Consider the following 12,339-nt stretch of genomic DNA (forward strand, 5'->3'; position numbering starts at 1 on the left):
GTGTGTCCAGCAATCTGCCCCAGTGTGTCCAGCATTCTGCCCCATGGTCTCCTGTATTGCCCCAGTGTGTCCAGCATTCTGCCCCATGGTCTCCAGTATTGCCCCAGTGTGTCCAGCATTCTGCCCCAGGGTCTCCAGTATTGCCCCAGTGTGTCCAGCATTCTGCCCCATGGTCTCCAGTATTGCCCCAGTGTGTCCAGCAATCTGCCCCATGCTCTCCAGTATTGCCCCAGTGTGTCCAGCATTGCCCCCAGACAGTCAGACATAAAGAAAAAAAAAAAGTAAAATCCTCACCTCTCCCGTTCCTAGCGCAGGTCAGGTGCGGTGCAGCCAGTCAGCGTCTCTCCGGCTCTGCGACGCTCAGGACAGAGAGGCTGAGCGGCGCGCACAGTAGTGACGTCATCGCGCCCTCTGCTCTGAGACGTCGCAGAGTCAGAGGACGCTGAAGCCGCAGGAACCAGGAGAGGTGAGTATAAGGCCGGCGTCACACATGCGAGTTTTACGGACGTAAGAGCGCAGAATCTACGTCCGTAAAACTCGCAAAACATACGGCACAATGATTCTCAATGGGTCTAGTCCTATCAGCCGTATATTACGGATCCGTAATATACGTCGTTCTACGGCCGTACAAAATCGCAGCATGCTGCGTTTGTCAGCGTATTGCGCAAAAAATACGCCAATGCAAGTCTATGGGAGAGCGAATAATACGGAATGCATACGGACCATGCGTGTGACTTGCGAGAAATACGCTACTCACTGGCAGATGTCCTGAACTGTCTAAAGCCCTCAATCAGGCAGGTGAGACATGCTAATTAGCTGAAAAAGCCAGACAGTGAACCCGGAAGTCTGCTGCACGCCTCCACGGAGTGAGAGATTGAGCATGGCCAGCATAATTAATGTAGACATGCTGATCATTTTGATACAGGAGAGGCCAGAAATCTGGGACCAAAGAGACCCCAACTATGCGAACAGGGCAGTAAAACAAGCTGCATGGAGGAGCGTGTGTGGCTCCCTCTTCCCCCAGTATGACCAGCAGCCACGTGCGGCCCAGCGACAAATAAGTAAGTACACCCATGTTTGCAATGTAATGTTCTTGCTAAACAGCAGGCCCTTACTACTTTGAATTGCTAAACCTTAATTTATTAATTCTTCCTGAAAGTAATATAAATCCAAGCAGTATATACATGGTGCTGGATATGATAAATGGATTTCATGAAGGTTTAGAACAGGTGTGCCCTTACTAACATTGTTTTCCAGTAATTTGTTTTTCTGGGATAGAGGTTAGCTGACTCTGTCCTTGTGGCCTTGCTTCATAATTGTGTTTTTTTGTTAAATTTCTTGCTTAATGTGAGCCACAAAAGCCTCTTTCTATGCTACCCGTAAATCTGTGTCCTCCATTACACCTTGTGTGAGCACTCTGCATAATGGTCTAAGCAATGTGTGTATTTTTTGTTGTTTCAGTGGATGATGTAACAACAAGGTGGCGGAGTATCCGTGACCAGTATAGGAGGGAGAGGCAGCAGCGGGAGAAAAGTGGAGCCGGGGCCCCTCCTAAAAAAAAAAAATACATTTACTTTGATCGGCTTACGTTTCTCAACCCCAGCATGGACCTCAGGCCGTAAGTAAAAACATCTCAAACTGGGTTAATTTTTTAATGCTGAGAGATAATTCCAAATAACATAGTAACTGTCCAAATTTATCTTTTGCAGAACTCAGTCTAACCTCACTGACAGGGAGACAGGGTCTGACTCAGAACTGGTCATTGACCCAGTTGGAGAAGGTGAAGAGGTGGCTGGTCCATCTGCTGCTCCCTCCGGCGCAAGACCTACAGCATCTTCCTCATCTGGCCACCCAGCTCCAGCTGCAGCTGAAGAAAACCAAGAGGCCCCACAGTTCTCTTCTGCAGCAGCAGCACCAGCACCTAGCCAGGATGACCCTGGGAATAGCAGCAGCCCAACTGTTGCCCTGGACCAATCCCCACAGGCTGCAGTCAGACCCCAGCGTGCACGACGCAGGAGAGAGCTTCGCCAAAGCAGGAGAAATGTGGATGCTGGGGTCATGAACTATTTGGCCCGGGTTCGAGAGGATGATGGGGAGGAGGGATTCACACGGAGCCTTGCCCAGTATTTACGCTCCATAGAGCGGGAGTTGAGGCTGCGTTTGAGAGGGTGTTTTCAGATCCTTATTGACGCATGCACCCCCCCAAATAACCCATACAATCTGATGCAGATGATTGAACAGTGGCAGATGTCACCTGATAATATTCTGCGGCCTCAGAGATTACAAGGCCTGCATGCACAACAAGGATCTGAAGCACCCCCTCTACGTCAGCCAACACCTCCACCCCAACCCACAACTAACCAACAATGGCAACCTCAGCACCATATTGCAGGATATCAGCACCCATCACAATATGGCCACTTGTCCAGACCCAGTGCTGGAGGCTGGTCCCAACCGGGGTTTGGACAATATGGTCATTTTGGGTTGGGGTATGATTCCCGCACATATGGGCAGCAACATCAGGGTTATCTCCCAAATCCTGGCCCCACTCATCAAAGTGGCCAGCATCAGAGCAGGCAGAATTTCCCGCAGGCCACTATAACATCCGCACAGGCTGCTGGACAATTGGGCCTACAAAGGCCACCTGATGCTGACACAGACCAATCCACTTCTCCACTTCCTACGTACCAGGACTTGTAATTTTGGGTACACCTTTTTTTTTTTTTTCCAAAATTAGGTTTGGATTGGGCTTAAAAAGCAAGCTGTAATGTTTTTATTTTACTTTGTGTTTTGGTTCCCAAAAAAAAATGTTGCACTTTTTTTGGCCAAAGATTTGTTATGCCAAAAAAAAAACAAAATCTAAAAACAAGTTTAAAAAGAAAATTTGCCGTTACTACCAAAAAAACTATGTATGCACTCTGTTCATTCTTATTACCTCACACACACATGATATGATCATAACCATATGTGAACAAATTAAACACAGCAGACATATTTTCCACATTGGTAATGCCAAAATTTAAGCAAATAACAAATTACACATGCAAAATTGCCTAGTCTTGCCAGGGAGTGGCACCCTGAGGACTCACAAAATAATTTGTGAACACATCACGAACTTTTAGTCCAGAAAGGGGACGTCGCGGAGGAGGGACATATGGGGTAGGCCTACTATGATTGTTCATGACGTGATTATGCAAATTAGTAGACGAACAATCATGTATTCGGGTGAAATTATGTAGAATTACACAGGCTTTGATCACTTCATTGATTGAAGCCTCACTCAGCTGAATTGCAGACTGAAGAACCCGCCATTTGGCTACAAGAATTCCAAAGGCGCACTCAACCAGTCTCCGTGCCCTGGAAAGTCTCAAATTAAACACCCTCCGCCGGTGGTCAAGGTTGCGCCTGGGGTAAGGCCTCATGACGTGCCTCGTCAGTTGGAAGGCCTCATCTCCAACCAAAACAAAAGGCACTGCTTCCGCATTGGAGCCTGGGAGTTGTTGTGGTGGTGGGAGGTTCAACTGGTTGTCACGTAGCCGCCGACCCATTATGGACGAATTGAAGACCCTAGAGTCTCCAGTTCGGCCATAGGCCCCAATGTCTACAATTATAAACCTGTAGTTGCTGTCAGCAACTGCTAACAGAACTACAGAGAAAAACTGCTTATAATTGTAGAATTGGGAACCAGAGTTCGGCGGCTTACGCACCCTGATATGTTTCCCATCCACAGCTCCAATGCAGTTAGGGAAGTCACAATTATTTTGGAAACCAGTGGCGATTTTGACCCAATCCTCCATTTTTGGCTCCGGCATCACAACTTCGTTAAGTTTCAGCCATATTTGGGAACAGGTTGTCCTAACAATGACTGAAATGGTAGAACGCCCAATGAGAAACTCCAGGTGTAGACCCGCATAGGACAAGCCTGTGGACAGGAAGCTGCAAAACAAGGAAAAAAAACAAAACATGAGGAATATGAAAACAGGAAGAAACACAAGTGTCTATTTAATTTTCGCAGTCATTATTGACTAAGCAAAAAGGGTCATTTCACATTATTACTATACTCTAATATTACCCACATTTTTAGAAATGTGCTTGTGGCTTCATGTCTAAGTAAAGTAACTGAAACATAGTAGGACAAAACACATTGGCAAACATACAAAAATATAAAAGGTCAAAATACATACCGTAAGGTTAGGAGCAGACGCTCCTCAGCAGAGATGGCTTTTCTCATCCAGGTGTCCTGATAGGTGAGGCCAGGACGTAACATCTCCATCAACATGTCAAAAGTCCTGATGGACATGCGAGTATACAGGTAAAATTTGTCTGGATGGGCCCTCAAAGCTGAATAGAGTCTCTGGAAATGTCCTTTACTCTGGCGTTGTGTCAATAGAGGATGCACCCACAATCTTCGTCTCCTCCTTCGCGGATCTGCATTGACCGGATATGGCTGGCCAAAGCGACGAGACAACACCCAGTGAAGCAACACCCGCTGAGTTGTGCTTAAATACACATGGTCAGACATGTTTGTAAGGTCAAAGTAACACAGCCAAAATATGCTAGAGAACATATAGGGCATATGGGAGGGGTACACCTGTTGTCGAGGGCTTAAATAGTGTTGGTAATGATGGTTTAAATGATTTGCAGGCCTGAAAACCGTTAAATGTCCATTTTGTGATGGTGCGTGTCAAAAACGCAATACGGATCACATACGGATTACACACGGACCAGTACATGCGCAAAATACGCGACCACACCTAGGCTACGCAAGAACTACGGAAAGAGATTACGGAGACATTTTGGCGTATTACGCGCGTATTACGGACGTATAATACGTTCCGTAATGTCTTACGCCGAGTGTGACGCCGGCCTTAGAGCGGGGGGCGGGGGTGGGGGGAGCTGTCCCTGGTCGTGGCGGCGGACGGCGCCGCCCGAAGATTTAAAGGGGCGTCTTTTTTTTTTTTTTTCTTCTCCTGCAGCGCCGGCCGCCCCCCGCATTGTGCCGCCCGGGGCGGACCGCCCCCCCCGCACCCCTTTTCCTACGCCACTGCATATAAATAAAGCTGTACAGTTGAATATGTACTGCAAAGGAAACCAATGTAATAAATACAGTAGAATAAAGTGGCCAAATAAGGTCTAATGTCAAAAAGCACAGTGTGATGAGCGAATATACTCGTTACTCGAGATTTCTCGAGCATGCTCGGAGGTCCTCTGAGTATTTTTTAGTGCTCGGAGATTTTTTTTTTTTTGCCGCAGCTGAATGATTTACATCTGTTAGCCAGCATAAGTACATGTGGGGATTCCCTAGCAACCAGGCAATCCCCACATGTACTTATGATGGCTAACAGATGTAAATCATTCAGCTGCGGCAAGAAAAACTACATCTCCGAGCACTAAAAAATACTCAGAAGACCCCCGAGCATGCTCGAGAAATCTTGAGTAATGAGTATATTTGCTCATCACTATGTAGCAATAACCTCTCCCAGGAACCAGGATGAGCTTTTACAAAGCAATACAAATGGCCTGAATAAAGGGGCTAACAAGTCTCATACTACCTGGACCTGGGAAGAGTATCACCCACATGGAAGGAATCCTGCCTGGGGTACAGATAGTACTGTGGGTGAAAGGAGTGGAGGAGGCAAGGGCACAGGTATGCCCAACGCGTGTCACCAGAGAACCTGGCTTCTTCAGGGACAATGACCGCAGTGCAGTCGTAGGTGTCTTAAATACCTGTATGTAATCAAATGGCCATGAAACAGCTGGCAGTTGTAGTTCCATATGCATTAGCGCCTGCATCAGCCTGGAAATGGCAAGAGCGTGCTGGAGTTCCAGAACAATCAGTGGGCATGAGTGAATCCACGCATGCGCTATAGATATAGTGAAGCCTTTAAGAATGGTGCACAAATATGGCCGCCAAAAGTCACAAAGCGCATGCGCGAATTAGCGCGTGCGCAGTTAATGGTGATAATGTCTTTCATGCCAGTAGTGTTAGGCTATATGCACACATTACGGATTAGCCTTAGGAATTTCTGGTGCGGATTCTGCCTCTCCTGGCAGAAAACGCATCTGCGGATTTGTTGCGTTTTTTGTGCGGATCCGCAGTGTTTTTTGTGCGTTTTTTTTTGCGGATTTACTGCGTTTTTTACCCCTGCAGATTTCTATAATGGAATGGGTACAAAAACGCTGCAGATCTGCAAAAAAGAAGTGACATGCTACTTCTTTTAATCCGCAGCGTTTCCGCACCGGATTTTCCGCAACGTGTGCACAGCTTTTTTTTTCTCATTGATTTTCAATTGCGGATCTGCAGCGTTTCTGCACCGCAAAAAAACGCTGCGGATCCACAGAGAATCCGCAACGTGTGCACATACCCTCATAGTAACAGCGGGGAAATTGCGATCCATGGCGATAGTAACCAAGGATGCCTGAGATTCAAAGTGGAGTCAGAAATAGCGCTAGCTCAATGCTCAGAAAACTTATGCAAAGAAACTGGCAAATCTGCAATGTGGAGAGAATAGATGAGAAAATAAAATAATGATATACAAAAGGGAAGGAGAAAAAAATAAATAAACATACATAAAGTTATATATACTGTACGTATAACAACCACCTATTAGTAATGTAAGAAATATTCAAAAGAATAATGTAAATAAGAATGAAAAAATGATATATAAAATATAAAAAATGAAAAATAAAATATCAAGAAAAAAAAAGAAACAAACTTTTTATGCAAGAATGAGTTCTTATCACAAAAAATATAAATACAAATATATGATGTAATGAGTTGTGTACAGATATTATAAGAAAGCCCATGGTCTAGAGCAGATAAGAAGCAAGTTCATCTGCTATACTAGCATCAAAATATATTCAAATGTCAGTGAAGAAAATGGCAAAACCTGAGATTAAATCCTGGGAAAAAATACACAGTATATAAAGCATATACATGAAGAAACAAAATAAGGTAAAAATCAGGTGTGCAAGATTGAAAAGTAGGTTTATTGTTAAGTATATACAGTGGGGCAAAAAAGTATTTAGTCAGTCAGCAATAGTGCAAGTTCCACCACTTAAAAAGATGAGAGGCGTCTGTAATTTACATCATAGGTAGACCTCAACTATGGGAGGCAAACTGAGAAAAAAAAATCCAGAAAATCACATTGTCTGTTTTTTTTATCATTTTTTTTTGCATATTATGGTGGAAAATAAGTATTTGGTCAGAAACAAACAATCAAGATTTCTGGCTCTCACAGACCTGTAACTTTTTCTTTAAGAGTCTCCTCTTTCCTCCACTCATTACCTGTGATAATGGCACCTGTTTAAACTTGTTATCAGTATAAAAAGACACCTGTGCACACCCTCAAACAGTATGACTCCAAACTCCACTATGGTGAAGACCAAAGAGCTGGCAAAGGACACCAGAAACAAAATTGTAGCCCTGCACCAGGCTGGGAAGACTGAATCTGCAATAGCCAACCAGCTTGGAGTGAAGAAATCAACAGTGGGAGCAATAATTAGAAAATGGAAGACATACAAGACCACTGATAATCTCCCTCGATCTGGGGCTCCACGCAAAATCCCACCCCGTGGGGTCAGAATGATCACAAGAACGGTGAGCAAAAATCCCAGAACCACGCGGGGGGACCTAGTGAATGAACTGCAGAGAGCTGGGACCAATGTAACAAGGCCTACCATAAGTAACACACTACACCACCATGGACTCAGATCCTGCAGTGCCAGACGTGTCCCACTGCTTAAGCCAGTACATGTCTGGGCCCGTCTGAAGTTTGCTAGAGAGCATTTGGATGATCCAGAGGAGTTTTGGGAGAATGTCCTATGGTCTGATGAAACCAAACTGGAACTGTTTGGTAGAAACACAACTTGTCGTGTTTGGAGGAAAAAGAATACTGAGTTGCATCCATCAAACACCATACCTACTGTAAAGCATGGTGGTGGAAACATCATGCTTTGGGGCTGTTTCTCTGCAAAGGGGCCAGGACGACTGATCCGGGTACATGAAAGAATGAATGGGGCCATGTATCGTGAGATTTTGAGTGCAAACCTCCTTCCATCAGCAAGGGCATTGAAGATGAAACGTGGCTGGGTCTTTCAACATGACAATGATCCAAAGCACACCGCCAGGGCAATGAAGGAGTGGCTTCGTAAGAAGCATTTCAAGGTCTTGGAGTTGGCTAGCCAGTCTCCAGATCTCGACCCTATAGAAAACCTTTGGAGGGAGTTGAAAGTCCGTGTTGCCAAGCGAAAAGCCAAAAACATCACCGCTCTAGAGGAGATCTGCATGGAGGAATGGGCCAACATACCAACAACAGTGTGTGGCAACCTTGTGAAGACTTACAGAAAACGTTTGATCTCTGTCATTGCCAACAAAGGATATATTACAAAGTATTGAGATGAAATTTTGTTTCTGACCAAATACTTATTTTCCACCATAATATGCAAATAAAATGTTAAAAAAACAGACAATGTGATTTTCTGGATTTTTTTTTCTCAGTTTGTCTCCCATAGTTGAGGTCTACCTATGATGTAAATTACAGACGCCTCTCATCTTTTTAAGTGGTGGAACTTGCACTATTGCTGACTGACTAAATACTTTTTTGCCCCACTGTAAATAGGATCACAAAGAGCATATCCAACCCCACAAAGAGAAGATGGAGGTTCCCCAAGTACTTGCATATAACCAAGATGTCAAGAATGGCCAGAGACAAACTCAAAAAGATGACATCAACCAAGATGGCATAAATGTGACACTCATATAAATGAAGATATGAAAGCCACAATAAGGATATGAGGGATAGACAAGGAGTCCTAGATAGGTGCTGACACCCATAATGTGGTGGTGCACCATCTTGGGTGTCAAGTCCTAGCATTCCTTCATGAACAGTTTCCTGGAAAGTGGATTGGTCGTCATGGGCCAGTTGAATGGCCACCAAGGTCTCCCGATCTGGCCCCCTTAGACTTTTATCTTTGGGGTCATCTGAAGGCAATTGTCTATGCTGTGAAGATACGAGATGTGCAGCATCTGAAACAACGGATACTGGAAGCCTGTGCTAGCATTTCTTCTGTGGTGTTGCTATCAGTGTGTCAAGAGTGGGAGAAGAGGGTTGAATTGACAATCCAACACAACGGGCAGCACTGAACACATTTTATAAGTGGCCATAAACTGGTAAATAACTCATGAAAGAATAAAGATACGTTAAAACCAAGAACACCATTGTTTTTCTTGTGACATTCTCAATACGTTTGATGTGTCGCATGACCCTCTTCCCATTGAAAAAATAAAGTTGGATCCAAAATGGCCAACTTCAAAATGGCTGCCATGGCCACCACCCATCTTGAAAAGTTTTCCCCCTCCAATATACTAATGTGCCACAAACAGGAAGTTGATATCACCAACCATTCCCATTTTATTTAGGTGTATCCATATAAATGGCCCACCCTGTATATATAGGACTTCATATGGTCAAATAGGTAATACATGAGATTTGAATTAGGAATTCAGCAGCGATAGAAGAACTGAAGAGAGTGGTCCAGATCACAGCAGGGTATATCAGGATATCTTGAAGCTTAAAAATTACAGATCACACCTGAATGAAATGGTGTGTCGATACTCCAGTATTTCAAAAAGCAATCATTGGATCCTTGCAAAAAGATCTGCAGGAAAAGAAAAGAAGCAAAAATAGATAAAAGCCAATGCAACCTAAATCACAGCGATAACACAAGCTAAATAGATGCTAAATAGATACTAAGTTAAGTTTGTTTGTAAAACCCTGTAAAAAGGATCTCCTCGTTAAGGCCGTGGGGTGTAAGGCTATTCAGGTTGTGAATCCATTTGGATTCACATCTAAGAAGTTTTCTGACCACTCCCCCCCCCTCTGATATTCAACGGGACTTCCTCCAAGCCCATCACTTTTAGTCCTGTGGGGCGACCATTGTGAACAGCCAAAAAATGCATAGCTACTGATGTTATGCTTTTACCTTTTTCACGGTCCTATTTGGCTGTAGAGATGTTAGAGAGGTGTTGCGTCCTTCTGTGAAGTTACTGTGTGGTCTGTCCCACGTACACTTTGGGGCAGTCGTAGATTAGGGCATATGCCAAACAATGAGTCTTACAGTTGAAAAAGGCCCTCTTAGGACGGATCTGAAAAGGAGAGATAGTTAACAATAGACTGCCCTGGGCAATCGTATACTGGCACACGTTGCAGCTCCCACATGGATAGGTGCCAAAAATTCTCGTACCTCTATCAAATTTAGTTGTTGGACGAACATAGTGACTATGACATAGGAAGTCATTGAGGATTTTTGCTCGTCTAGCTATCATGCTTGGCATCTTAGAAATGTTGGGTGCCAATTTAGATTCACTTAGCAAAATACCCCAACTGCGATCCAAGATCTTGTAAATATCCTGCCACTGATTATTATAGGTTCTAATAATGCCGAGGCCTAGAGGACTCACGTGTATGTCTCTGGAATAATTGTGAACGTGTGCTGGTTCTGGCCCTTTGATAGGCAGAGATGATCCTTTTGGGATAGCCACGATGTTTAAAGCGATTCGTCAAATTTTTGGCTTCCGACTGGAATCCAGATGTGGCACTGCAATTGCGCTTCAGCCAGAGAAATTGGCCTGTAGGGATACCATTTTCAGGTGTTTAGGATGGAAACTGGAGTAATGTAATAAGCTATTAGTAGCTGCTGGTTTACGATATAGGGTGGTAGAGATATACGAACCCTCCAGGGTAAGTTTCAGGTCCAAAAATTCCACTCAAGTATACGAGATATTGTCTATGCTGTGAAGATACGAGATGTGCAGCATCTGAAACAACGGATACTGGAAGTCTGTGCTAGCATTTCTTCTGCGGTGTTGCTATCAGTGTGTCAAGAGTGGGAGAAGAGGGTTGCATTGACAATCCAACACAACGGGCAGCACTTTGAACACATTTTATAAGTGGTCATAAACTGGTAAATAACTCATGAAAGAATAAAGTTACGTTAAAACCAAGAACACCATTGTTTTTCTTGTGAAATTCTCAATATGTTTGATGTGTCGCATGACCCTCTTCCCATTGAAAAAAATTAAGTTGGATCCAAAATGGCCAACTTCAAAATGGCCATAAGCTTCAGGTCCAAAAATTCCACTGAAGTATACGAGATATTGGAGGTAAGCTTGATGTTAAGAGTTGTTATTCAAACCCGCAATGAATTGCTTGCAATCCTCCACAGTGCCTGTACAAAACAACACAATGTCATCAATATGCCGGAGCCATTTGAGAGAGTACGTGTCAAAATCCTTATGCTTATAGACCACCGTCTCCTCCCACCACCCGAAGAAAAGATTTGCATATGAAGGTGCACAACATGCCCCCATAGTGGAACCAGTGGTCTGTCTGTAGAAACTTCTATCAAAGACAAAATAATTTTTGTCTAGAACAAAGTGTAACAAGTCGAGTAGAAAAGAGTCATGGTCCCTATACCTTGTGGCATTGTGGTCAAGGAAAAAGGAGACTGCATCCAGGCCCATTCCATGGTTAATGCTTGTATATAGGGATTCGACATTAAGCGTCACTAGGACAGTTTGTGATGGTACAAACACGTCACTGAGAAGTTGACTAAGATGTGTTGAGTCCCTTACAAACGATTTGAGGGCCCTAGCCATCGGTTGTAAGAAGAAGTCTAGGTAAATGCAAGGTTTTTCAAACAAACCAGCAATCTTAAAGACTATGGGCCTACCTGGCGGATCCACCAGAGACTTGTACACTTTGGGCAAAAGGTAGAAGGTCGGTACCACTGAATTGTCCGTAGTCAAAAAATCAACCTCTTTCTTGCTGAGAATGCTATGTCGTGCTGCTCGTCCGATTAACAAGTCCAGTTAACCCTTGAAAACCGCGGTAGGATCTTCACGGAGGAGGTAAAAGGAAGAATCCCGTAATTGGCGTTTAGCTTCCTGTAAATAAAGGGAATTAGGCCACAAAACTATGTTACCTCCTTTGTCCGCCTCACGGACAATAAACTCCTTGTTGCTCTGCAGATCCATGAGGGCCTTGCGTTCCATGGTGCTCAAGTTGTTACACCTGTTGCTATCAAGATGGAGATCCTGAATATCCCTGCATACGCTGTTAAAAAATATCTGGACCTCTGGAAATAAAGAAAAAGAGGGGGTGGCTTGCGAAGGTAATCGTCTAGTAAACCTTCATCTGGTAGAGGGTGTCTCATTCTCCTGAAGGAGGCCCACAAGGTCCCGAAAAGCTTGCCTTTCATCATTGGGAAGCTGATCAACTAGAGAGGGATGATGGTATAGAAGTTTAAATGTCAACTGACGGCAAAATAAATACACAT

At 44.1% G+C, this 12,339-nt stretch overlaps 1 protein-coding gene across 1 annotated transcript; it reads right to left on the minus strand.

Annotated features, from left to right (window-relative positions):
- Nucleotides 1-3,276: 3,276 nt before the first annotated feature.
- LOC138637784 (uncharacterized) lies at nt 3,277-4,792 on the minus strand. The gene is made up of 3 exons (XM_069726703.1): nt 4,185-4,792; nt 3,404-3,936; nt 3,277-3,296 (listed from the first exon to the last, which is right to left on the minus strand). Exons 1-3 carry the CDS (start codon nt 4,574-4,576, stop codon nt 3,277-3,279), a joined length of 945 nt encoding a protein of 314 aa, XP_069582804.1. The 5' UTR covers nt 4,577-4,792.
- Nucleotides 4,793-12,339: the final 7,547 nt, after the last annotated feature.

Source organism: Ranitomeya imitator, chromosome 5, assembly GCF_032444005.1.
Source record: "Ranitomeya imitator isolate aRanImi1 chromosome 5, aRanImi1.pri, whole genome shotgun sequence".
NCBI classification, from domain to species: Eukaryota; Metazoa; Chordata; class Amphibia; order Anura; family Dendrobatidae; genus Ranitomeya; species Ranitomeya imitator.

Coding starts and splice junctions, on each gene's coding strand:
- LOC138637784 (XM_069726703.1), bottom strand. CDS start 4,576: ATGCCCTATATGTTCTCTAGCATATTTTGGCTGTGTTACTTTGACCTT. Junction 3,937..4,184: donor CGTCTGCTCCTAACCTTACG/GTATGTATTTTG, acceptor CTTGTTTTGCAG/CTTCCTGTCCACAGGCTTGT. Junction 3,297..3,403: donor CATGAGGCCTTACCCCAGGC/GCAACCTTGACC, acceptor CGGGTTCTTCAG/TCTGCAATTCAGCTGAGTGA.